Below are 25860 nucleotides of genomic sequence, written 5' to 3' on the forward strand. Positions count from 1 at the left end.
TCAACTGGTTTGCCTCCTCGATCAAGACATTTCGACGAACAAGATTTCATGCACATCGATCGCTGAGTCCTTCTCGCCAGAGTCCAATTCGCACACTCGTACTCCGTATGATCCAATGCATGGACCACATGGCCAAGGCAATCTAGTTAAGATAGGTCCGAGCTTGAGGTAAACACCTGGGTACTATTGACCACTTCAGATCGAGGTGGGGGCTGAGAGGGAATCAATGGGAGACAAATTATCAATGGTTCAGCTGATGATGACTACCCCTAGTTACAGTTTAACATCCCGCCACCTTCCAAGCTTGCCAACCAGAGCAAGCAAGCGTGAGGCTTACAACCACCCAGTACGGGCCCGCCTTCCCTCCCAGATGCCCAGTGTCCCGGGTATGCCGAGCGAGTACGAGTCTTATCCGCCGTCCTCGTCTGCTGGTACCTCGTACCTCTTAGGGCCTCCCCAAGTAACAATAATTGAGGCTGATTTCCAGACCCTGATCCGCAGAACTGTCACCCCGAGGGCCCCAAGGACCCACTGAATAATGCAGAATGCTGGATGCTTGACGTGAAGATACTCAGGTACCAGGTACCTCGTGCACAATGTTCAATCTAGAGCCTCTCCATAGAGATCCATATATTGATAGGTGCATCTTTCTTCAAAGGTACAAATGTCCGAGTCATCATAGAAGCCATGTGTGGACCTACTGCACCAAGTGTCATGAATCATGATGACCTACCTACGAGTAGTAACGAGGACACCGTATGTGGCTAATCCTGGTTCAATTCATGTACCACCACAAGAACCGAGACATTGTACTCACTCCTAAATTTATCAAAGCGATTCAGATCATGCGGCTTCTAACGGCTAATGAATAACGTTGGATCGATCCTCAGTGTCGCAATATCACTCACATCGTAACACGGTCTAGCATGGACCATGGAACCATCTAACGGGAACGGTTTCAAACTTCGCCTCCCCGCAAATTGATCCCTGTCTCAGGATGATAGGCCATCAGGCGACACTGCCGTTTCGGCCATTTCAGGTAAATTGGATCGCGAATTCTGAACCGCAACCCTTTTCCGGCCTTGGTGAGTGAATTCGAGAAATTGGACGGACTTGTGGGCACGGCTGATGGTGTGCATCCCAAATAAGGTCGAAGCAATGCTGAGAATTGTCTGGATGTATCTGCTCGGTACATCTAGTGTAGATTCCAGCAAATTCTGCCCACAAACTCAGATGCTGCCAGCGGTTGAGCTAGAGAGAATTTGCTTTTCAGTGCTTAGGTAGTGGGCACACGGGAGTGCCCGAGTGCACGCCATTAGGAACCTGTCTTAAGCCCTACGAAGACGAGGTGTTAGTGCAACAGTTCGCTACTCCGTACTATAAAGTAGGCGTCTCCGTCGGGAAAACAAGGGACGTTGTGGGTTAAAGGCCTGTGCACACTGCTGCTTGATCAAAAGGTCCCAGGCCTTCTATCGTTAAGGGGAGGGACGGTGTTGCGATACCCGGAGTGCCTGACCTACGGATGCGGACAATCATAGCCGAACCTTCTGCTTCATCTTCAAGTCAAGGCCTGGCAGCCACGTGCCCACTGCCCCCGGGGCATTTTCAGCTTTGGGGAGCCCGAGGCGCCCGAGGCCAGCACCCGATTCTTGCCACCAAAGACTCCCAGGTCATGGTTCGGTTCAAACATTTCTCATCACCTTCAATCTGTCCCACGTCCGACCACTGCCCCACCTCATTTATACATCTTGCCATCAAACAACATCCTCTGTAAAGGCTATCACATTCAAGTCTGCAGACGCGAGCTCGACGAAATAAGTGCACTCCATATCTGCCCGATCTTGACTCACACCGTCCATAATGGAAGACGGAAAGAACGCAAATCCTCTCATCCTCAACCCGTCTGATCTCCCAACGCGGAGAAGTCGGGCATCAACCAAGGAAGATCATCTTCATGGCGCTGCGACTTTCACATACCCCGCTCCCTCTTTCACGAATGATCCTTTTATGCGATCGTCCAGTCCATCCTCGCTTGAGGAGAGCGACAGCGATGCGGAAGATGAGCCGATCGATACACAGGAGATCTACGATCTAGTCTCTACAATGTCCGATCCAGAGCATCCCATCACCCTGGGTTCTTTGGCTGTTGTCTCGCTACCGGACATTTCAATCAAACCTACCATTGCAAATCGACCAAACTCAAATCTCCAGACTGTGACGGTGTTGGTCACCCCGACCATCCAACATTGCAGTTTGGCTACGGTTATTGGTCTCGGTGTCAGAGTCAGATTGGAGGAATCATTACCTCCACGGTACCGCGTTGATGTGCGGATAAAAGAGGGAACACATTCTACAGCAGATGAAGTGAACAAGCAATTGGCCGATAAGGAGAGAGTCGCTGCTGCGCTGTGGAATCCAACACTTCAGAGTTTTATCAAGAAGATGCTGGAGACATGTGAATGATTGAAATCAACAATCTTGGTCAACGGTAGCAAGCCTCGCACTTTGGCAGGTAGTACCGTCCCTTGACTGCTTTATGTTACAAAGCATGTCATCCATCCGAGACAAGCACACCAGGAATTATAGTGGCAACAAGCAATGCGAACTCTACGACCTTGGTCTGTGCCAGTGAACGCCTTCACGGGCTTTGTTGAACTTCCACGTTGGTCCAGTCCTTGGAATTGTTTAATCAGGATTACGTCTCTGCCTGCAATGCAAAAAAAGATATCAAATATCCGGACAACGAGAAAAAGCCCACGGTGGGGGTCGAACCCACAGCCTTCAGATCAATCATCTAATAAGAGTCTGACGCTCTGATCCAATTGAGCTACGCAGGCCTTGAATACATTCTGTGTCTGAATTGTGTCCACAAAACATGGTGGTCAAATTTTTATGGACAAGGCTACTGGCCGCATGCTAGTATGCCAAGCTTTGGGTTTGTTAAAGTCCTGGCTATGAATACTCCACCACTTTCACCACACATTACCTAAGTAGGTATTGCCTAGGTGTATTTTGCTTCCAACAACGACCCTGTGCACCTGTAAGATGGCAACCTCCCGATCTACTTTACGGAAGAATTAGCTCGCGAGAGGATGCAGCACAGTATATGGATATACCAGACGCTGCACCATTATATAACAAACAGCGCAGTACAATAACAACTTCAATATATCACATGAGAATTGGGCAAATTGCTTCGTTGATCGTACCTAATTTTACCCACAACGACGATGTGCCTTCACAAGAAATACACAGTCCCATACCTCCTGCATTATCTCTCTATCCTTTTGGTCCTTTAAGCATTCTCACGCTCCAACGCAAGTCCAGTCCTCTAGTGAATGACTGGAGTAGCCAAGGTGGGGAGCCGGCAGTTGCCGGTATAGGCGCAGATACTGATCATGACCAAGAAATAGTCTCTTGAAAGATATAAGTTCGAGACTGTCGATTTGACTCTTGCTCGGATTGCGTGTCGGTCCGGGTCACTCCGGAAGCTGATGTCCTTGCCAGATACGTACCGTGCGATAGAAGCTGCTGATCCATTTCAGTCTCATCGACCATGGCTACATTCAAACAGTGAAAGACGGCGCCTTTGGTTGACCACTTGAAGAATGGCAGATACGAAGCCTTTATCTGCAGTCCAACACGTGGCCTGGTCGATCTCTGCTGGTGGTTAGAACTCTCTGGTCAAATGCGGAAGCAAGTCAAGTCAGTGAGGAAAACAGAGCAACAATGTTGAGCAGTCAGCCTGACATAGTTCTTGGTACTATTATCAAAGCTCCCTGCTTGTAGTAAGTTGCCTGGTGAGCTGAGCTGGCACCAGAGGTACGAAATACTAGGGCTTTCTCGGAAAGCAGGCACGTGCCTCAATGCCGCTTTGGTCGTTGAACAAAGTCTTGGCGTCTATCATTGGGGACTTTTAAATTTTCGAGGCGAGATCAAAGCAACGACGTTGATTAATAGCCAATCAACTGCCCACGTGGGTGGATACCCCCCCGTGCTTTTGATCTTGCTCGCAGCTCAATGCCCCCTGCTCGTCCACTTGCTACGCCATTGCCACCACCAAGTAATTTTTCATTCAAGATTTCTTAGCAATAGAGCTTGATACAGCCCAGAACACTTCGGCCTTTGTACGACGATCAAGCCGCTTCAAGCCGGTTACCACATACGAGGTAAGGAATTTTCACAACTATGGAGTAAACGGTGGGTTTAATGCTTCTCGCCTGTGCCTTCCCATTCGACTCTGAGGGAAGCATCCCACATCAACATCAGACCGTGGTAAACTCCTCGTCTTGTCACAGTCCCTCACCCAGCTTTTGCCGTTCTGTCCGGGATTTTTCTTCTTCTACCCTCTCTACATATCTTTTCTCTATTCTTCCTACAAAAGGCCCAAACCCAGATTCTGTTCTGGACTTGGTCTTCCAACAGCTGCTCCTTTTGCTCGTTCTTATCATCCCATCAAGCTTTGGAAGGTGCAAGCCTTGTTGAAACTGGTGTCAACATTTCAGATTGGGCCGCTTATTACCACTCAAGATCGATACCAAGTTCGCCTAAGCACCGGTTCCGGCTTTTTGTATTGACGACTACTAACATTGCCGTCGTCATCTCATCATCTTGCAGGCTTTCTCCAGGACTCATCAAGTCTCCACAAGGTTCAGATACCAATAGCCTAGGCACGCCGTCGCCTTGTCTGCCGTTTTCAACGTTGCCTGAGAGCCAATCACAGCCCGGTATCCAAGCTCGTGGCTCCCCTGAGGCATCGATCAGGCGGTTCTTTCCTGCAGCCTTAGATCGCTTGTGTAGCTCATTGCGGCATCCCCTTGCAGGTGGCTTTCACACCATCCGTCAGATCCGACTGACAAGCATTTTTATGCTCACTTAAGCCTGTCGCTCAATCGCTGGGCCGTCAGCCATCAACCAGCCTTGGCATCCATCTCAAGCATACGTCCATCTATTCGTTTTCTTTATTAGAGGACTCTATTCCCCCGGTTGACTCTGAGGAATCACCAGCTCTCTCTCATTACAGAACATCTCCTCTGCTCCATAGAGGTCTATCCCTGAAGATGTCTTCCGATGGCCCAATCATCGACTATGGTCCCAGTGCACCACACGGACCAGATGTCACAGGCCATCATGCCCCGTTAGAAGATCCTCTGTTCGACATGAACAAGAATGAAGAGGACATGTTTCGTACCGTTCTGAAGCCCGATGACAGCTTCGATGAGAACGGAGTCTATTGGGCAGATCTACCCATTTTGAAACGAATCAACTTTGTCAACAAGGTCAACAATGAAGAAGCCAAAAAGGAAGCTCGAGCAACCTGGGAAATGTTCAAGAACGATCCATTGTCTCCTGTGGCGTATTATTTCCGCAACATGGTCCTCCCTGGTGCCGGTCTTGGTCTTGAAGGTTATGTCCTCTTTTCCATTGGCAACCTTAAGCCTTTATTTCAAAAAGGATTTCCTGAGTGCTGGAGCACGCATCAAATCTGCAACAAAACTTGGTTGAATGCCGTGGAGTACCTGGAAATTTGTGGTATCATTGTTGGTCAAATTCTTGTCGGCATCATCGGTGACTGGATTGGTCGGAGATGGGGCTTGATTCAGGATGCAGCCATCATGTTTGTTGGTCTCATCATGCTTGTAGCCTCCTGGGGTGTTACTCAAAACGGCTGGGTTATTTGCTATACTTGGTCTCTGTTCTTCTACGGTATCGGAGTCGGTGGAGAGTATCCCATGACAGCCACCTCTGGCATGGAAAATGCTGTTGGATCCGGGAAAGTTTCCACCAAAGATGATCGTCTACACCGCGGCCGTAAGGTCACCAGTGGTAAGTGCTACCCCAATCGGGTGATAAATAGGAAACACTCACTGACTTTCGTGCAGCCTTTTTGATGCAGGGCTGGGGTCAATTCTTCAACCAGGTCTTGCTCATACTTCTACTGTTGATTTTCCACCACGGAAGCGGAAATGCGCCATATTCCGCTCTCGCTGTTCAGTACACGTTCCGTGTTTCGTTTGCTATTCCCGCCGTGGGCACACTTTGGCTGGTTTACTATCGTACATACAAAGTCAAAGGCGGAGCAAACAAGCAATTGCGAATCGCCAAGAAGAAGTCCTCCGTCACAGGTTACGATACAGAATCCTTGAAGATTACCTGCCGGCATTTCGGTGGCCGTCTTCTTGCGACTGCTGGTACCTGGTATATGAATGACGTCTTCTTCTACGGCAACAAGTTGTTCCAAAGCGAATTCATCAAAGTTATCACACCTCATAGTACCTCGATCATGCCTGGTTGGTTATACAACTTGGTCAATGTCGGCGTTTCTCTTTGCGGCTACTACCTGGCGAGCTTTCTGATCGATCACAAGCTCTACGGTCGCAAACATATGCAAAGCATAGGATTCTTGATGGACTTCATTCTGTTCATCATTCCAGCTTTCAATTTCGAGTATTACACATCGAGGGAGCACATCAAGTCATTCCAGACAATGTACTTCTTGTCGTCGTTCTTCAATCAATTCGGACCCAACTCTGTCACATTCCTTGCGGCGGCAGAAGTGTATCCTACCGCTGTCCGTGCAACCGCTCACGGATTTTCTGCAGCCGTGGGCAAGCTAGGTGCCCTCACAGCATCAATCCTGTACAACTACATCGACACACAGACGAAGTTCTACGTCGTGCCTTGGTTTGGACTTGCAGGTTTAGTTCTCAACGTGGTCTTCATGCCCGACACTACCGGTCTTGATCTCAAAGAGCAAGAGCGCCGATGGGCATTCATCCGCTCCGGCCGCGAAGAGGACTATCATGGAATCGCCATCCATCCCAAGCACTTGAGTCTATGGGAGCGTATTAGAGGCGTTGGCAAACACTATGACCCAGACCTTGACTACAAGCAGCGCATCGAAGAGATGAGAGCAGAATGGGAATCTCGCATGCAAGAGAAGATTGACGAAAAGGCAGGGCGACTTGACGCCGATGATTTCGATGATGAGGAGTTCCACGAACATCTGCAATCTTACTTCCAACGATCAACGAGGAGAGCCACCTTACAGGGACCATTCCGACACACCAACGGGAATGGAAACGAATTGACCGAGAAGATCACTCCCTCCGATGACAGCAATGCTACTTCGGATGACAGCATTACCGGCACCAATGGTCGGCACTAGACCTAGATCCATCTGAAACGATATACGACTGAATAGAAGGTTTCTGGCCGAAGATGAGATGTGGCTCACATGGCTATGCTTGATTGCAAAAGCCGATCAGGACTGCGTGCGCGCACTCTTTACCTACGCCTGCAAGGCCGTTCAGAATGATACTAGGAATTGCATTTTCAGGAGTTTCGAGCCTGAATGACGAATGATGATATCCCAACTACTCTAGTTATAGCACTGTCCTAAAGCACTGCAAACTAATACAACGTTGAACCCTTTTTTGAACATTCGCTACCTAAATACTTGACATCATATTTCCTTCCCCTTCCACTTTCGCGGTCCTGCCTTCTCAATAATAATCGGTATCATATGTCATGGTACGGCTAGCTGAGGGGACATGCGGCAACTTCCGGGAGATGAAATCAAATTATATTTCTCTCGTTACGTGGCTTCTCAAGAGTCCATGTCGCTCGTCATACATACCAAACGCAGAATTTCTCCGCCCGCGCGCGCCTGCCTGACGAAGGTCTCCGCCGCTAAAAAAAACTAAATAAATACTACTTTCAAGTTCCGCTCCGACTTTATCTTTTATTTAGTTCCTCCCCTCTCTCTCTTCCTCCCCCCTATCCCACGAGATAAGCACGTATACTGAACACAAAGCACCAAAAGTGGCCTTCTCACTCACCGCGCGTAGCGAATTTTTATCCCGCATAGCCTCATGCATGACTTGATTTGTGAAAAAGGGACCGAAATGTCAGAATATCCTTCCGAAACCGCTGGCTTGCTTGAGCGCAAACTATAGTCTGGTAGGGTTGAAACTCCATCCCACTTATCACAGCCAATGCGAAGTAATAATTATCATCAAGCCACGCTCGTCTTCGATGCGGCAATTCCCCTCAAAGCTGGTCCCAACAGTAATGTCGATGCAAGCGAGCTTCGATCGAAGAATTTTTATCAGAAAATTTCCCTTACATATATCTTGGAATCGTTACGAGTTTCAATGCTTTGAGCCCTGCTACGCTTGTGCTGCCAATGACTTCGCGCAAGGCCTCGAGGACACTATCTAATCGAACGATAACCTGCTTGGCAAGGCATCAATGCCTGTGCCGGGTTCGAAATTGCGTTTAGACGACATCACCAACAAGTACAAGGACGTTGATATTCCGACGCAATCCCCCGTGCACTGTACGGTGAAGAATGGAACATAAAAAGGCCAAAACATTCCACGAGAGCTGCTCTATCTCGAGGTCACCCAGCCTGGTCCATCAACTGCTTCATCAGATGGGATATCACGGTAACGCCGCGCGGCGATTGTTCCTTCGTTGTAGCCCAGCTTCTCACAAATTCATCCTCTGCAACAGATCAGGGGACATGAACATGATCAAGAGACGATGCCACTGGCCACGGCCCTTCCTCTATTTCTTCCCCATCTCTTTTCTCTAGGTTGACTTCATCTGCTGTCTCAGTCGCACAGCCTACCGCCCCTCCCATGCCAAAATGAAAGTCGACGACACCCTCAATCCGGTTACCCCTGCCAACCGGGCACTGGGCCACAGAACGCCTCTAGCAGATCGATTCTGACATGGAGAGGTGCGCAATAATACTCGAATTATAGTACGAAGGACTAACTAGAATAAAGAGAGTAGCGATGTAACTCGATAAGCGAGGTCACGTAGAAATCGCGTGCACGTGCTAGTCTTAGCGTTGATACGTGTCAGCGCTAGGCACGTGAGATTCCCGTGACAGACTCGGTCAGAACGAAAATACCCACACGAATCAACCCGGGATGAGAGATCAGACGGTCAACTTAGGACTTCGGTCACTGGATAAACCTAGGCTGGACCGACCATCATGCTGCGCCAAGTCGAGGACTTTGACAAGCAGATCATTCGCACCGCGGTGTTGAGCTATCCTTGAATAGTAAAATTTCCAGGTCGGCCACGTTGAACCAGAGAAGTCACTTGATCCATGAGTACGGATTTCTTCCCAGACATGAATGATTGAGCACTCAACTACTGAAAACTCTACACCATATTATTTCACCGTACTCTCTTTAAAGCCTGAGTTATGGATAAGATTATTTCACCTGCCAAAGATATGTGCATGAATATCTGATGCGTTATGTAGGATAGCTTGCTCACTGTTACCAGGTAGTTGATGGACTACGCGGTGAAGTTGAATCGACAATGGGACGTCAAATAATCGACCGATAACCCTCCACAAAGCCTTCACCATACCTCCGAACACTTGATCTATCCACCGAACGATTGTTACCACCTCAAAAGCACGGTCTGAAGTGCCTCTTTAAGTATCAAGTGAACCGGAGAGAAAGAAAGGGTTGAGTGACTTCATGTATCGTGATTCGTTGCCCACGTCTGGAAAATCACCGTGTCCAAGTCGTTTCCGGAATCTGTATCATGTCCAGGGAGTACCTGATCACAGTCACATCGCTGTGAGGACTAAAACGTAATCAGAATGTCCCTAAAGCCTGCATACTGTGTGCGCCGATAAATGCTAGTCGAAATGAGTACCTGTAAATGTAATCGAATACTACGCCCGTGCTGATACAGAAGATTGGACAGGAACATTGCAGCTTAGTACTCCGGACCTAAGTAGGAGGTCCTCATGCGAAACAATCGTGGAAATATAAAGTCTACTTCCCCCCTCTACAGCACGGTAACTACTATAACCGTATACCGTCAGTGCAGGTGATAATCTTCTCGTCAAAGATGTTCGGGCTTTCTGTTCTGTTTCTGTTGGTGGGTTGCATATCAACCAGAGTCATGACATCCCCCGACACATCAGGTGATGCAGAACTCCTGGATCAATTCAGACTTCTTCACAACGCAAACGGTGAAGTTGTTGGCCAACTGGTATGTGCTACAAATCTATGATCCCCCAGAAGCTACCTTAGCTGACATACACAGAACTTGACGGATAACGAGCTCACCCACTTTGGCCAGGAAAGTGGCATCTTGGATCCAAATGAAAACGCGATAAGTATGTGGTGTTTTTCTATCTCTCTCCAAACCTGTACTGACTGGCCACCCTGAGCAGAGGCTCGCCATCCAGACGACATTTTGTTCTGGAATATGTATGCAGTACAATGCCAGCACTATCCAGTATATGTTTGCAGTGTACCAGTTTCTTCGCTACGAGTAGCGAAGACAAACCAACTCGGCTGCAGTCAACCAAGTTTAGGTCTTTACCTGACGAACGGTTGCCACAATACTTTCACTTTGGACGGATCAATTCACATGATGGATGAGTGCGATGAGAAAGTTGGCTGGCTTACTGGCACTTCTGGGCAAAAAGTCGGAGTACTTAAAACCGTCTTCGGCAAGACTATGCCTTGTTACTATACAAGTCATTCCAGGGTAGAGAAGGTGTGTTCTGGTTTTGATCAAACTTGGTTTGATAGTGCGGTGAAATGCGTCTTCTAAATAAAGTTTTCCACATGTTACATGGTTTTGGCGGGGAAAAGTAAGGTCGCGGACAACTCATTCTGAATATCGAAGTGCACTCTATCCACATCAACCTAGCTCTAGATAACTTACTCCTCTATGGACATTTCGAGATTTTGTTTCGCAGAACCCGGCTTACTGACTCATAATTGTAATAGTAGTTAGCACTTTCTTGTTTCTCTCACTCACCTTATTATCTTTGTCAGGCAGTGGGCTTGGTAGGCATCGGGAATCAGGGCGGCGGTTTGGTCTGTAGTAAGTATCAGTCCGCATGGGCAGCAGGCTATCATTGTGCAACGGCTCCCAAGCATAGTTGTGGAAGGAAGTCATACTTCCAGGGTTCACATTTTCATTCGGCAGCATGCTATCCCAGCGCTTCCATACTCTGGTTGCACCCATAGTCACGGGGTAAAGCCATGACGGGCACTGCTTATGTAGAAGCGTCCGAAAGAAAAGTTGCGACTTTCCAACAGAGCTGAGTGTATGAGCAATCACTGCAGTCCCTGCGAAACCTGTCGCGATCTTGAAACGAGATATTCTGCGAGTTAGCTGTTCAAGGCTCCCACCTCCTGAATCTTCTGGTATGGTGAAGGATACAGTCCAAAGTGGATGGCTAGTGCAATATAAGTCTGGCTGGCGCCGACCAAGCGTCCGCTGGGGAAATTATAACGATTGGCAAACTCGACTCTTAGAGCTGCTGCTTCTTCTTGAAATTTCTTGGTCTTGTCCGTAACTCCAAGTAGCCGGCATCTCTCAATCATTATATCGGTTGATCGTATCAGAAAGCATCAGCTACAGATAGGGATCTGTTGTAGCTAAGCTAGGCCATTGCGGGACCGGACGAAGGCCATTGATAACGAACCGATCTCTGTATCATAATTGTGTGGTTCGCTCAACCTTCATAAGAATCCGACGACATTCCAAAGTAGCAAATAATCTTTTTCGATCACCTATCCTCCGCATATTTGATTCACGTGGTAGAACCATACCGCTCGAGCTCTTGCAGAATCTGAAAGTCGCCGATGGACCTTCGGAGGTTGGCCGCCTAATGATGGGCCAAGGTGCAGAAGTAGCATGTATTCTTTCAAATGAATGGAATGAGACTGGGATATCCTTGGTAAACGAATCCACGCCAGGATATCTCGTACAATTTGATCGATATGTGCGTGCATCCATGAAGCCAATCACAGCCATACAGAAGTACAACGACAGGATCGTCGTCCAGGATCATCAAGAGGTCAAACATACATTCACTGTGCGCAAAGGTGTGAGCAAAACTACTGAGGTGTCATTGGAACTTACAGTGGGCATGGGAGCCAGCATCAAAGGAATCTTCGAATTCGGCGTGTTGGCAACTGGTAAAGTTGCCCAGAGTGTGACGAAGTCGGACGAGACAGAGGAGACATGGGAGGAGAAGTTGAAAGGTCCTGTTGATACTTGGAGGTACCAACAAGTTGTGTTGTACGCTACTAGGGTGAAGAAATCAGACGTGGTGATGTTTTCCTTAATACTGGACGCCGACGCTGCCTTTTATGAAAAGGGAGACAGCTACTATGTCATTACTCCTGCATACAGGAGGGTAAAGGCAGACTCACGATCCTCTGAACTGACCACCATCAAGCAAAAGGTCTTTGTGGAAGATCTTTTGATTTCTGGTTTTCCTAGATGGTCCAACTAATGCTACGGACTGGTTGATGGTCGACCATTTTCTGAATCGGTGATCGGAGGGAAATCGAGTGCTGTATACCTAGTTCGATCATGTTAGTTGGTGGCACAATTTCGCGAGTCTCAAGCGCTAGCTATGTTAGCAATGTGCATAGAGCCTTGAGATATTTATTTGGAATAAACCTGAGCTCTCTAACACGCAGGCAATCTTTTTATAAGAAGTTCACAGTCCTGTCGCGTCAGTCTGCGTCCGATATAATGAATATTTGGACGGTACAACCAGGAATCTTCTGAATCCTGTTCATTACTTCACTCTTGGGTTACATAGAAATATCTTGGCTTTAAAGGTACAGAGGATCAACATTCTTACTGTATATGTGTTGAAAGCCCTATGAAAGTAGCCAAATTACCTCCCGAATCCAATATTGGCATCTTTTGAGATCAACCGTCTTTACAGCTGACAGCAAAGGCTTGCTCGGTTCCTCCGCCGGTTCCAGCGTCTCGAAGAATTCCATGTCCGTCAGTCCAAACCTGAGATGCTCTTCATAGAATCTCAGCATTGGCCGGGAACAGTATCGATAGATCTTATCTATACTGGTATATCTATTCAGCGTTCTTCAAGACTACATAGGCAACCAGTTTCCCAGAATTACCTCTTTCCACTACTTTTACACTGACTACGTACGACTCCTAGTCTTCCTTTATGGGCACCCACGCCGATTCTCCCTACTGGGTAGATAACACGGGTTACTATTACTTAGCGCCGTTATAAGACGACGAGATACCGTTTTTATACGCTGTAACCGCTACACTATACTAAACCTACGATGCTCTACACGATACGAATAAAGAGAATTAATTTACTAGTAAACTAGCTATGTGAAAGCTTCGACCTGTTCTTGTACCTATGTTTGATATGGTGGTGAGGTGGCTTAGCATGTGCCGAAAATCCACGGGATTATGACAATGACAATAAACATATTAGCTGAGAACTAAGCACGCACTGCTTTGGGTCTATTCGGGGAATGCAGTTGCAAGATATGCCAGGATTTTCACAGGAAGGTGTGTGAACCTCCCCCCTTTATATCTGGTTGGTGCCGTAGAAACGCTTTTCCAAATCCAAAACCTCTCTGCTCTCCCCGAGAGCCTATCTTCCTAAGGACTACTTAGGTACTTCGTGGAACTCACTCACGGACCCAACCAATATCCGTGTCACACTATCAGCAGCCCTAGAAATACGTTGTGATCTCAGAATTGTTTGGGTTTAGGTGGCTGCTTCGTTCAATTAGGTGTAGCAACACCCCCGACCTTCTCTTATAAAGAAACCCTTCAGCACTCTCAGCCCCATGTCGTCCGTCCCTCCACTCAAATCAGACCGCTAGACAGCGAGCTCGATTATGATGCAACGATTCTGTGCGTCAAGGGGCGAAAATACGCAGGGAACAAGGAAATATCACAACGGCAAGAGATGTGCGTGCAGGAGGATCGCCATCCGCAACGTGAGCCGCCTCCCCCCTCCCGCTTGTTGGTGTGGACAGGGACGTCCTCGCAATCGAAGCACGTTGTAGATTCGGTACTCGGTGGAAACATGAGCATGACTTGCTCCACGAAAGATGAGCCACCAGTGCAATCGAAATTCTTGAGCATTTTGACTTCTTCCCGCCCGGGGCTACCTACCACTGGGAAGCGATCAGATGCCTTCCTCACTCCACCCTTGAGTACATCCTCCAGTCTCTCAAGTGGCAGGGCGTTGGTATTTTGGAGCTACCTACCAATCCCATATCAGCTCAAGCCCTTGAGTCTCTTAGAGTGAGGTTTTCATGGTTAGCAAGATCGATAGAGTCGGCGGGGCGATCTGCCGAGGAAGAGCCTCGTCTCAGCTACGAGCACGCCGTCGATATAGTCAGGGTCATAGAGAACTAGAACGTAAAGTTCGAACAAACACCGTGATTCTTGATTCGTATCTAATAAATACAACTACGGTTCTTTCTTCATGTTGGGCATCACCGCCCCACCAGACACAACACCACAATAACCCCTTTCTACTCCTCGTCCTCCCACTCATCACTCTCCCTCTCTCTCCTCCAACCCCTATCCAACCCACCGACCACGCCCCTGGCCGCGTTGAGCGTCCCCTGCATCTCCTCCAGCATGCGGGTGAGTTCGGCTTCGATGACGGCGGTGCTCGCACCGTCAGAGAGGGCCGCCATGCTCGGGGGAGCTGCGCTGGGGACCTCGACGACGGGTCGGAGCGCAGTGGTGCCCGTGGTTGGATGGTGTGCTTGGGCGTTGGAGGAGGAAGACGAAGAGGGCCGGTTGGCGCTGTTGGACAACGATGAGGTCGCGGCGCCCCCGGTTGCGGGACTGTTGTATCCGCTTGACCCGGATCCAGCGCCGGTTCCGCGCACGGAGCGGTTGATGATGGATGACGTGTTGATTGATTGGCCTGGGAAGCCTTCTTCGCCGATTCGTGCTGGGCGGCCTAGAGGGTATGGTGTTGGCCCGGACGCTGTGAGAGGCGCGGCTGCTGGTGACGAGCTGTATGCCATTCCACTTGTCTCGCCGAGCATGGTTCGGCCTCGTCCACTGTAAAAAGCGCTCATGCCCATTCCAATGTCTTCGTCCAGTGTTTCTGGTCCGGGGTAGTCGTCGTCCTCACGCTCTAGGCCGAAAGGATCGATGTCTGTAGATGATGTCGAGATGTCGGAATATGCTTCACTCAACGCTGTCGATGGGCGAGGTATATCTTGTTCTTCGACTTGTGCGAAATCATCCATGGTTACTGGCATTGTCATTTGACGCATGAGAGGTGACGGTCTGGTTGGTGTTGGACGAGATGATTGTATCTGTTGTGGTCTGATTGTGGGAGGAGACGAGTCAATAACCAATTCGGTTTGTGGGACGAAAGATCGTTCATCTGGTTCATCCTCGGTGACAGTTGCTTCAGCCATAGCACTAGAAAAAGACCATTCCATGGTTGCATGCTTTCTTGTCTTTTGCTCGAACTCGGTCGATTCTGTCGATTCTGTCGGGCCAGAAGGATCGTCAAATTGCACGGGAGATGGCTCCGGTTCATTGATTTGTGGAGGCGGAGGCGAGACTGTTGCTTCAGACATGGCACTGGCAAAAGACCAATCCATTGTTGCATGGCCAGGACGAGATGAGGTAATTTCTGCTGGTTCTTGTAATTCTGGTGCTTTGCTTCTGTTCTTAACAGTCCAGTCTTCTTGAGACATCGCAAAGTCGTGTGTGACTGTATTCCTGGGAACTGCTTCCGCTGAAGAGGTGCGTCTGGCAGTGAGGGATTGGTTTTGTGGATCTCTAGGTCCTTTAGAATTTGCTCGTTTGTCGCGTAGGGTTGATGCATCTGCGAGTCTGATCGTTTCTCCTCTTCTCGGGGTGGCAGGGTATGAAGTTTGGATGACTTCATCTGTTCTTGGTGCTGCAACAACAGCATAATCTGCTTCGTCAAAGTCGCCGAGGTCGATGACATTTGATGCAATCGAGCTAGGTCGATCTTCTGCCATTGCTCGGAAAGGCAAGTCTGAAATGCGACGTTGTTCTGGTATTGGGATGAAGTCGGTCTTGGTCTTATATTCATAGGCGGGTTTGGATTGATCGAAAATATTGGACAAATCTGCTCCACGCTTGACTCGAGCCTCGAAATTGGCAAGTTGTGCATGTGACATTTGGGGTGAATGGCTTGAACGATTCGCTCCTCCTTTGGGTGTTTCTTCTCCCTCCATAGTTTCACTTGGTGAGATGACTGAAAAGTCCGGGATTTCAAGTATGGCTGATACTCGCCTCTCATAGTCCTGAGTAATACCGAAGTTCCATTCATCAATGTCATCAATGTTGATATCTGGATCCTCATTCGATGCAGCAGCCGCACCGCCAGGCATGAAAAGTGAAACACGTTGACCGCCTCCGAATAGCCAACCGTAGTAGGTCTGCACAAGTTCACTGAGACTGTGTGTGGGATGAGTCTCGTCTGTCTCTCTGAGAAAGTCGTGATCAAGAATATCTTTCATGGATGGTCTTGTGGCGACATCTGGGTTGAGGGCGTAAGAAACAAGAGCACGAAGGCCGTCGCTGAAAGTCTCTTTCTCTGGAAGTGTAAGTGGCTGCTTGAGACGTCTCAATCGCATCTTAAGTTGTTGTCTTTCACGGAGATCACTATTCGGAGGTCGTCCAACTGCACATTCATAAAGAGTGCAGCCAAATTCCCAGACATCGACCTAGTCACAAAGTTAGTACTGTTGACAGTGAAGTGTATTGATGGGTCAGAATAGAAAGCCAACTACGGCGCCTTCTCTGTCTACGAGAAATGATGGTGGCCCGCTTTGACGCAAAGATCCACTTACTTCATCCGAGTATTCAGGATTTTCAGTCCACAGTTCTGGTGGCATCCAATGCAGTGTGCCGATGAAAGTCTTTCGCTTATCTGTTCGAGTATCAAGCACTGTAGCGACACCGAAATCACAGAGTTGAAGACGACCTTCTTGGTGAATAAGAACATTGGCCGCTGCACCAGACAAAGAGGTTAGTCAAATGGTTCAATGAAGATATACTAGAGTCTCAGATCTTGGCGAGGGAGAACATGCCTTTCACATCTCTGTGCATGATCCCAGCTTCATGTAAACCTTTCAGAGCTTTGGCTAGCTCTCTGGCAACAACAATGATGTACTTTTCAGACAGACGATCATTGGTAGCCCTCATCTACAAAGTGCCATTAGCATAAGACGCTGGAAGTCACGTGAATGGAAGGGTGCGAGCCTTCTGTGGACTGTAACTCCCATGATCACTCCCATGATCACTCATTCAGATCCGCTGGTATTCACTTGACAACGTCAGAAGAAGGACTTACCAATGTCTTCACACTGCCACCTGGACAGTGTTCACATATCAACCACAACTGACTATGAACGGCCATCGCTTCAATCATCGGGTTGAGATTTTCAGCACCGCTATCTTGGGCCTGTCGGAGAATGCTGATTTCGCGATTGAAATCTCTGATTTGCTCATCTTTCTGTTCGCCATATGCATGGAAGTCTGCATCATCAATGTCAAGTACTTTGATGGCGACTACCTTGTTGGTAGAAACTTGTCGACTATGGATGTTGGTCAGTAAATTGGGTCACAGACTGAGAGAAGTCATGGTGGGAGAGCAACTTACCCCTTATACACACGGCCGAAGCTGCCCTTGCCTATCAGCTCATCAAATGCATAATCGGGTTCGGATTGTTTGGATCTTGTGCATTTCTCAATGACGGCACGTTGCTGATCCTGGGCCAATCTGACAGCCTCGCGGCGATGAGCAGTCATCGCTGCTGCGGAATCGGGGTGCAAGTTATTCATTCTGAAGTCGTAAGCAGCTCGACGATCTTTGAACCTGGCAAAAGCTGCTTGAATTGAGATCTTTCCGTCCGATTCAGGTGATGCTGCGATAAATTCCTGGTAAGCAGCTTCAATTGAGATCTCTTCCTCAGGAGAAGACGATGATTCAAGAATTTCAAGAGTTGCCTTTCGGTGTGCGATAACCTCAGGGCCAAGCTCTCCCGGATCACCGAGAAGCCGAGTACAAGCTTGATCAGATGCTGATGAATTTTGTTCTTCTTGAGAGAACTCCGCAGAATAACTTGATGATGGACTGTGCTCTTCCCAGTGAGGAGAAACACGGGCTCTGGTTTTACGAACACAAAGAGGAGGTGGAGAAAGTTCTTCCCAAAGAGCTCTATCTTCCTAAGATTCGAGTGTCTGAGGGAATAATGGTAGGTTTGTGGGCGCCTTTGAGACTGGAGCGCTGTGGCTCTTGATAAGCAACCGAAGAGGTGATCGTTCCGGTACTGGAGGAGCCTCAGCTTCAACAGACAGAAGCTTGTTCTTCTGCCACCAGTTGTCCGCCCTCACAAACCTCTGAGGTACTTCGGGAATTACAAGCCTAGGGCTATGCTCTTCTGGGCCTCTTGGTTGTGAGATTAGAGGAGAGCTGTTTGGGTGTGACAAGCGAGCCCCTGGACTGGCTGAAGGAGCTAAAGATGACGTGAAACTTGTTACTGGAGAGGAACTCAATGGCAATGGCGGTGTAGTGCGAGTACCTCTGCTGGCGTGCTGAGGTGTGAAAAGCGAGCAAAGGTTCTCGGCCAATGGCGATGAAATCTGTCGTTCAGGAGAGGATGATGGAAAAGCTTGCTGCCGAGAGTGAAAGCAATTGCCAGAGCGAAATGAAGCAGGAGAGCTTCTGGGTCCAAGATGGGTTTTCGAACCAGCCCAGAATGGAGACGTTCCTAATCGCGGTCTACTTCGATCAAGAATAGCCCCAGGCGCCGATCTTGGAGTTTGACGAGGCGATTCAGGTGTCGGAAGATGAGTATGATGGACTGTCGCTTGTTCAGACTCTCCGTTGCTTTCAGCGTGAACTTCTGTACAGTGTTAGTCGATCTCTGGTTGAATGGTGATGTTATTGACAGATCGACGGAAGTCGACGATCAAATTGCCTGATCGACGACGTCGACCCCTTTCTGAGCGATTCACAGGGTCTTGAGAACACTTACCGCGATAACAGGAGACAGTCCCCTCACAGGAGGGCCGTTCTTTGTTGTCTGGTGACATTTTGAGTTAGTTGTGGTTTGAGAGAAAAATAGGATGTGAAAGAGAATGAATCCTAAGTATAGGTGGGAGCGATGTGCTCTGAAGTGCGTATTCATGACATTGAAGTGAATGTAGTGACATTCGTAGCATACCTGTGCGACGACCCCAGATCGAGTTTTGACCGCGTGTCGAATCAATTTCCCCTCAAACAGGAACACGCCCTCGGCACCGCTTCCTATCCAGCTGGCAACGCAGCGTCGCCTGATATGCTGACCTGTTATGCTATCACCTTGCCATATTATCAAGGTCTAGCGAGTGATGGTATTCGTCTTGGCTTGGTGGTGAGCTCTGCTCTGGACACGACTGTCTTGTGACTACTCGACTTGTTTCTAGACAAAACAGGGGATCCGCCACCATATTTATTCGACAGTGGACGTTGATGATGTCCGATACTGTCAACAAGGCACCCAAGTAGTTTTCGTCGATTGATTAACCGACCTAGAAGGGAAAGCACGAACGGTAGGTTCATGTTCAGAAAAGGGATGGAGGCTTGGCGCGCTAGTCTCAGCCTTGCATTTGAAGGTTTACTGAACCTCTCAGCCTTGCAGTGACATCATTTTCTTTTTGACAGCTTCCAGGTTCTTGAGTGGCGCCCCTTGATCTGTTACGTTACAGAGTGTTCGCCTTTCACTCATAAGAATACCTAAGTATTTAGGTAGAGATCTGTCCGCAACTACGACAAGAAGTAGTTCTTTTCGTTGTTCTCTGGGGCATTGGCTTACATATCACGATTTTAACATAGGTCTATGTCCGTCGAACCTCTTGCTTGGATTGCCCGACCTATCATGTAGATTTGATGCACAACTTGGGAATATCGAGTTCACGCATGGCTAATAGTTGACCACACGACGACGATGGTTTTCTAGAATCCCATCCTTCGCCTTGCTATCACTGGTTTTTTCACTACCCCGTTACTGCCCGTTTTCTTGACTATCACTCCACTCTTTTTGGGCTTCCCAGCCAACACCCTTTCTTTCTCCTCTTCTTCCTGCTTACGCCTCTCATCCTTGGCTCGATCTTCTGCCATTTGTGTTTCGATTTCCATTCTTCGATTGAACTCGCCTTCAATAATCCGTTTGTCTTTACTACTATATTCCTTTGATTTCAGACTGTAGAAGACACCTCCCAAGTCTGCCAGCCAATGAGGATCGACTGCTGTCACACAGCTCATATATTCTTTGCTTGTCAGGATGAGTTCATGATAGACAACATAGTCTGGTGGATCGCCCAGACCATATAGTGCAGAAGTAGGATGGAGTTGTACAGTGACGCTGCTGCGAAGATTGATGTATTCGCCAACTCCTCTGCGTCGGGCCGCTTGGTGATAGTAGCCAGAGCAGATACACTTGCGAATTATATCCCAGTCGGTACCGCAAGAAACAAGCTGTAGCTTCTGTTGACCCATGATGTCGTGTAGCTGTTCTCTGATTTCTTTTGCCCGGCGAAGGGCCTTTGGATGTAGGAAATGGCGAATGCACCACGCATCGCTGTAGCCATTGGATTTCCACTGGCTATAGACATGCAACAGAGTGAGATGGTCTGATTCGTGAACAAAAAACTTCTCTCGTGCTGCATCAGACTCCTCCTGCCTTTCTTTTGGCCTGTAGAAGACTGAGGGGACAGACAGCATGCTGACGATTGTCAACATTTCTTCACTGCACTCATATTCTGTAGAAGAAGTGATGAGCATTTTCGCCAATGAAGGGTCCATCGGAAACGAGGTCATTGTCAGACCGATGGTTGTTAATTCTCCAACGTGGTCAAGAGCGCCGAGTGCCCAGAGGTCAAACAATGATGTGGTAATTGTATCTTGCGGAGGAGGGTCCATAAAGTCGAAATCCAGTAGATTTTTGACTCCCAAGGACTTTAGGAGTAATACAGTGTTGGCTAGATTGGTACGCTGGATCTCAGGGATCGTTTGGATATAGAATTCGTTCTTGAAGGCTTGTTCTGTATAAAGATGAAATGCTTTGCCGGGTCCCGTACGACCGGCTCGACCGGCTCTCTGTGAAGCATTCGCTTGCGAAATCGGAGTGATCTGTAAGGTATCCATACCCATGCGAGGATTATAGACTTTCAATTTCGAAAAGCCGGCATCGACCACATACATTATACCATCCACAGTCAAGGAGGTCTCAGCAATGTTGGTAGCGACAATCACCTTTCGCACACCGGGAGGTGCGGGATCAAAAATCTTGGCCTGAAGGTCGGCTGGCATCTGAGAGTATATAGGAAGAACCAGCAGCTTCGGAGGATTAACCAGGAGTTTCAATCGTTCTTCGATCAATTCGCAGGTTACCTCGATATCCTCCTGACCAGTCATGAAGACGAGGATATCGCCTGCACCATGAGATACGTGTATGGCCAGGACCTGTTTGACAGCACTGTCGACATAGTCCTCGCATGGGGAACGAGAATATTGGATGTCGACAGGGAAGGTACGACCTGGGATGATGAATTCTGGAGCTCCGCCGTAAAAGCGGGAGAAACGTTCAGAATTCATGGTGGCCGAAGTCACAATCAATTTGAGATCTCTGCGACGAGCAATGACCTTTTTGATGAGACCCATCAAGACATCAGTATTGAGAGCACGTTCGTGAGCTTCGTCCATGATGATACAAGAGTATTTGTCTAAATCCCGCTGAGTTAAAGATTCTCTGAGAAGGACACCATCTGTCATGTCTATGCGGCAATTAGTACTGGGTAGAGAACGTGCTCGAGATTCGACTTACATTTAATGGCCGTTTGATCACTGGTGCAGTCTTCAAATCGGATAGCGTAACCCACCAACCCACCCAAATCCACGTCCATTTCCTCACTGACACGTTTGGCTACACTCATTGCGGCCACTCTGCGAGGCTGAGTACAGCCAATCAAGCCATGCTGAGCATATCCTTCCTCGTACAGGAATTGGGTGAGCTGGGTCGTCTTGCCCGAGCCGGTCTGGCCAACCACAATGATGACTTGATTGTCCCGAATGACACGCATGAGCTCTTCCCTGACGGCGAAGGCTGGAAGATATTCTCTCTGCTCTTTCAAAGTCTTGCTTTTGCTGAACGCTGAACTGCCGGTGTTTTTCTTGAGATGGGTAGCGAACTTGCTCTTGCCGGTCTGCTCATCAGGGACGGCCGCCGCACTGTCACCTTCATCATCTTTGACCCCCATGATGTTTCCCAGAGTGGTACCGGCCGCATTGGTGGCCTCTTGAGCCTGTTTCTGCCTCTCTTTTTGTTGTCTTTTTTCGCGAACCACCTTACTACCTTTCCGGCTGAAGACAGCCATGTCACTCTGGGAATCGCGCACGGCGGGAACCGGGTCGAGTTGTTTGGTGAAGATTGTTTTTCCATCTAGAAATGGGGGTTTCAGGTCGTGTACTAGGAGATGAACCCGCACAGCATCGTCGTCGTCAAAGTCATTGGCCTGGTCACGTCTTTGGGCCACACCTGAAGTAAGCATTCGGTTCGCCTCCCAAGCATCAACTTCCTTCTGCTTCTGAGCTGCTTTTGCGGTCATACGCTTTCCCAGCTTTTTATCCACCAGAATCTTTTCACGTTGTTGGTCGACAAAAGCCAGTTCCGCGCCCCCAAAAGGGTTGTGACTATCATCACCAAAAGTGTGGCCAAATTCATCTCCTGCATACCAGTCGCGATCCAGGGCATTGGTGTCTTCAGCGTTGTAAAATGGTTCGGGTCCATCAAACTCTTGCTGATGAGGTGTCGAGGTTTTGTCGTTGGTGCGAGCCCTATCAGCACCCTTTGGAAAGCGAGATCTTGAGGGGTGCTGGACTTTGAAGGAGGGAGCTAGATCTTCTGATGCGTCTGGGTGATCAGAGGAATGGAAACTGCCTCCCAGCCTGCGCCGCTTGGGACTGTGGGCGCGATCCATGGTTTTGAGGTTCCAAGACTAGGACAGAGAGTTGAGATTGTGTGTTTTTATGAAGTATAATGACAACACGCCATATGTTGACCAGTTATAGAGGTGCTGCAGGAAGAGGGCCTTGTTGCGGGGGTTTGGTGGTAGTTTGCGAGGAACGGAGAACGTTGTAGAGAAAAAGTTGGACCGGGGTTTAGCCGGCGGGCATGAATTCAACTCCGCAATTATGAATTACTACAGGGCATTTCGACCACGACAGCCAGAATTCATCACCAACATTCTGGATCTCGACAAAATGGCATCAGGTCAAGATACAGCGGTTCGCAAACAGCAAGGTACTTGGTCGTCTATGGAATGTCTGAATGTGCATGCTCACTTAGACTGTTAGAACTACAATCCCAATACACGAATTTCAAGACGACACTCCAGTCGTTAGCACAGAAGGTGGGGGAGATTGAGCAAGAAATAGAAGAACACAAGTGAGGCGCCAGAGAGACACATGCTAGAGACTTGGATGGGATGCTGATGGACTGATAGGCTGGTGACTGAAACTCTTCAACCGCTACCAGAAGATCGCAAATGCTTTCGTCTAATTAATGGGGTGCTGGTGGAGAGGACGGTGAAAGATGTGCTACCTGCGTTGAAGACGAACTCGGATGGACTCAAACAAGTCCTCGAGGAACTGCTGAAACAATACAAAGGCAAAGAAGACGAAATGAACAAGTGGAAGGTAAGCGTTGTCTCTGAAGTGGACATTATTTTCGAGAATGGTCTAACACATAAACCACAGAAAAAGCACAATATCCAAGTAGTGCAAAACTAGGATCAAACAGCTGTACGAAGTGTAGATTCTTATCTACAGCCTGGGCCTGAGCCTGGCACTGGTATTGATGGGTGACGATGGGGTTGTAGTATGTTAGGGAAAGAACGAACGTGGCCTGGTCTTGCTCAACGTTGAAAGACGCGTGCTTTCTTCCTATGACTTGAAGGGCGCCTGCTTCAAGTTCATCTCGAACTCACCTGCATTTCAACTGCCACTGCCTGCACCGGCGGCTACCGCAATAACACGCCCAGCTATCATCTCTTCCTCGGCGAACTGGTCCATCTTTCTCCCACAATCATAATTCTACCTTGTCAACATTGCCATCATCCTTCGTGAGTCTCCATCAGTTTGCTGCTTGAAACCCTCCACTGCCATCTATCTGACAACTTGCCCCTCAGATTGCTGATACAGGTTCACAGTGACCAGCAGTGTCGGTATCGCCATTCAGCCACTTGAGACCACTTTCGCCTCACTGTAAATTCAACCACTGGGCTCCCGATCCTCCCACCCAATTGACACTATGTCCAAGTCCATCAGCAGTAGAGGCTTCAACGGCAGCAGCAAAGACGACCACGATCACTTTCGCCATGACAATCCACGACCTACCTTTGCCGACCCTCCCTTCTCCTGTCGAGCCTCTCTTTTTTGTTGTCCCGTTGCCGAGAGCAACCCTTCACACTTGCCCCGAACTTTCGTCAATCCTGGCCGGCACTTGATGAATCTTCAACTTCGATCATTCCTCGAATGTGCTGACCACCCTGACCACACCATTCCAAAGTGCGATGTTTCCCATATTGTTGAGGTGACCACCAGACTTCTTCAGAATGGTTTGACGCACCTCAATGACGGTCAAGGAAACCAGGAGCAATGGAACGTCCGGGCTGCCGTGGGCTGCAAAGAACACGTGGCTTTCAAGACACCCCCTTTGGAGGAAGATGAGAGCAACGGCATGGTTCTTGACCAGGACATGCAAGAGGACATACCGTATTCGACCTACCAAAGCATGTCTACGCGTCAATTCGTCACTCAGAATGGCAGCAACACCTGGCAGGTCCCGCCACATTCGCGCCAGTATCGAGACAATCACCCGGATCACTCTCAAGGCAGGAGCCGTGTGGAGAAATATATGGAAATACCCCCGTTCAAAACCATCCCATATACATCCGATGGTTCTTCTGGCAATGGTGCTTCCGGGCTCATGTCTGCGAGACCATGGATACCATCTTGCAGCTTGTTGATGTGGTGTACTCGACACAACATGTTCTATGAAATCCACGTGCTGTCGTGAAGACCGATGCATATTTACTATCAGGCACTTCCGTTGCTTAACGAGGTGGCTGGTTGAGGACTCTACAGGTTAAGCTAACGGAAGACTCTATCCGAAAATGGAACTAGTTAGTCGATAGTAGTGGTGGTGAAAAGTGATGACGATGAGATAGTGGATGCAACTGAGAGACAGGGAGCGGATTATCAACATATTTACAGAATGGTGTGGGCATGAATTGTGCCAAATGATGCACCTCAAAAATAGTTTGTCTGCTAGGCCGGGCAAAGTTGCTCACAATGTGAAACTAGTATTCCCCAAGATGCATCTTGAGTTGAAATGTGTACTGCATGAATAGGCAGTAGGGGTCCACGAGAAAGTCAAACATCAGGCTAATTAGTTAGATGCTCAGCCACTGATGGTGTTCAATGATATCAATTGCCCGAATGCTTGCTTGCGCTTGCTGCCGAGGTGCTTGTGCAGTTCCGATTCCTTTCCGACTCCCACGGGCAATATTGAATGGGGCAATGCACGCAGCACGGCATGGGGGAGCTCGTCTCCTATCCACTAACTGCTAGTCCGCGTCAAGCTGCAAGCACGGTTCACCTGCAGACATGGTCATCGATATAAATGCCAATCAAGGGCAATTATCGATAACAATACTGCTGTGGTTATTATTGGACACATGGATTTTTGTTTACTCGTATTGCGAAGTTTGAAAGCTGGGGGCTTGTTTGGGAATTACGAACTTTGGCCCGGGGTGTGTGGAAATACACTCCGATGTTCGATAACTGGAGAGAGAAGGAATAGGGAGCTGCAGTAGTGACCCAGTAGTCCCAGACTCCCAGTTAAAGCTATCGAGGTACTCGGTACCTGGACCGGACAAGTTCGCCCCCGCTCTCGCTGGCCTGGGCTCTGCATTCTGTGTACGGAGTACAGTCCTAGTTAACCGGGCCCCCTATGA

The 25860-nt window shown here is 48.6% G+C and overlaps 7 protein-coding genes and 1 non-coding gene across 8 annotated transcripts; 5 read left to right on the plus strand and 3 right to left on the minus strand.

Annotated features, from left to right (window-relative positions):
* Window positions 1-1860: 1860 nt before the first annotated feature.
* Window positions 1861-2463, plus strand: LTR84_004136 (uncharacterized protein; the record flags this gene model as incomplete). The annotated part of the gene is made up of 1 exon (XM_064847715.1): window positions 1861-2463. The coding sequence occupies one exon, from the start codon at window positions 1861-1863 to the stop codon at window positions 2461-2463; it is 603 nt and encodes a 200-aa protein (XP_064704827.1).
* A 288-nt stretch (window positions 2464-2751) lies between these two features.
* LTR84_004137 lies at window positions 2752-2837 on the minus strand. The gene has a single exon. It is a non-coding gene; the product is annotated as a tRNA-Lys (tRNA).
* A 2223-nt stretch (window positions 2838-5060) lies between these two features.
* LTR84_004138 (uncharacterized protein) lies at window positions 5061-7168 on the plus strand (the record flags this gene model as incomplete). Its single annotated transcript, XM_064847716.1, has 2 exons — window positions 5061-5826; window positions 5883-7168. 2 exons carry the CDS (start codon window positions 5061-5063, stop codon window positions 7166-7168), a joined length of 2052 nt encoding a protein of 683 aa, XP_064704828.1.
* Window positions 7169-9939: 2771 nt separating this feature from the next.
* LTR84_004139 (uncharacterized protein) lies at window positions 9940-12298 on the plus strand (the record flags this gene model as incomplete). The annotated part of the gene is made up of 4 exons (XM_064847717.1): window positions 9940-10029; window positions 10084-10156; window positions 10214-10250; window positions 11602-12298. 4 exons carry the CDS (start codon window positions 9940-9942, stop codon window positions 12296-12298), a joined length of 897 nt encoding a protein of 298 aa, XP_064704829.1.
* Window positions 12299-14327: 2029 nt separating this feature from the next.
* Window positions 14328-18897, minus strand: LTR84_004140 (uncharacterized protein; the record flags this gene model as incomplete). The annotated part of the gene is made up of 7 exons (XM_064847718.1): window positions 14328-16523; window positions 16650-16810; window positions 16929-17004; window positions 17153-17396; window positions 17462-18027; window positions 18082-18707; window positions 18840-18897. The coding sequence occupies 7 exons, from the start codon at window positions 18895-18897 to the stop codon at window positions 14328-14330; spliced, it is 3927 nt and encodes a 1308-aa protein (XP_064704830.1).
* Window positions 18898-19798: 901 nt separating this feature from the next.
* On the minus strand, window positions 19799-22821 carry PRP16 (DEAH-box RNA helicase prp16; the record flags this gene model as incomplete). The annotated part of the gene is made up of 2 exons (XM_064847719.1): window positions 19799-21618; window positions 21669-22821. 2 exons carry the CDS (start codon window positions 22819-22821, stop codon window positions 19799-19801), a joined length of 2973 nt encoding a protein of 990 aa, XP_064704831.1.
* Window positions 22822-23035: 214 nt separating this feature from the next.
* Window positions 23036-23632, plus strand: LTR84_004142 (uncharacterized protein; the record flags this gene model as incomplete). Its single annotated transcript, XM_064847720.1, has 4 exons — window positions 23036-23144; window positions 23198-23288; window positions 23347-23539; window positions 23600-23632. 4 exons carry the CDS (start codon window positions 23036-23038, stop codon window positions 23630-23632), a joined length of 426 nt encoding a protein of 141 aa, XP_064704832.1.
* A 520-nt stretch (window positions 23633-24152) lies between these two features.
* On the plus strand, window positions 24153-24920 carry LTR84_004143 (uncharacterized protein; the record flags this gene model as incomplete). Its single annotated transcript, XM_064847721.1, has 1 exon — window positions 24153-24920. One exon carries the CDS (start codon window positions 24153-24155, stop codon window positions 24918-24920), a length of 768 nt encoding a protein of 255 aa, XP_064704833.1.
* Window positions 24921-25860: the final 940 nt, after the last annotated feature.

The sequence above is a fragment of the Exophiala bonariae genome, assembly GCF_035927105.1.
Source record: "Exophiala bonariae strain CCFEE 5792 chromosome Unknown scaffold_18, whole genome shotgun sequence".
In the NCBI taxonomy this organism is placed as follows: domain Eukaryota; kingdom Fungi; phylum Ascomycota; class Eurotiomycetes; order Chaetothyriales; family Herpotrichiellaceae; genus Exophiala; species Exophiala bonariae.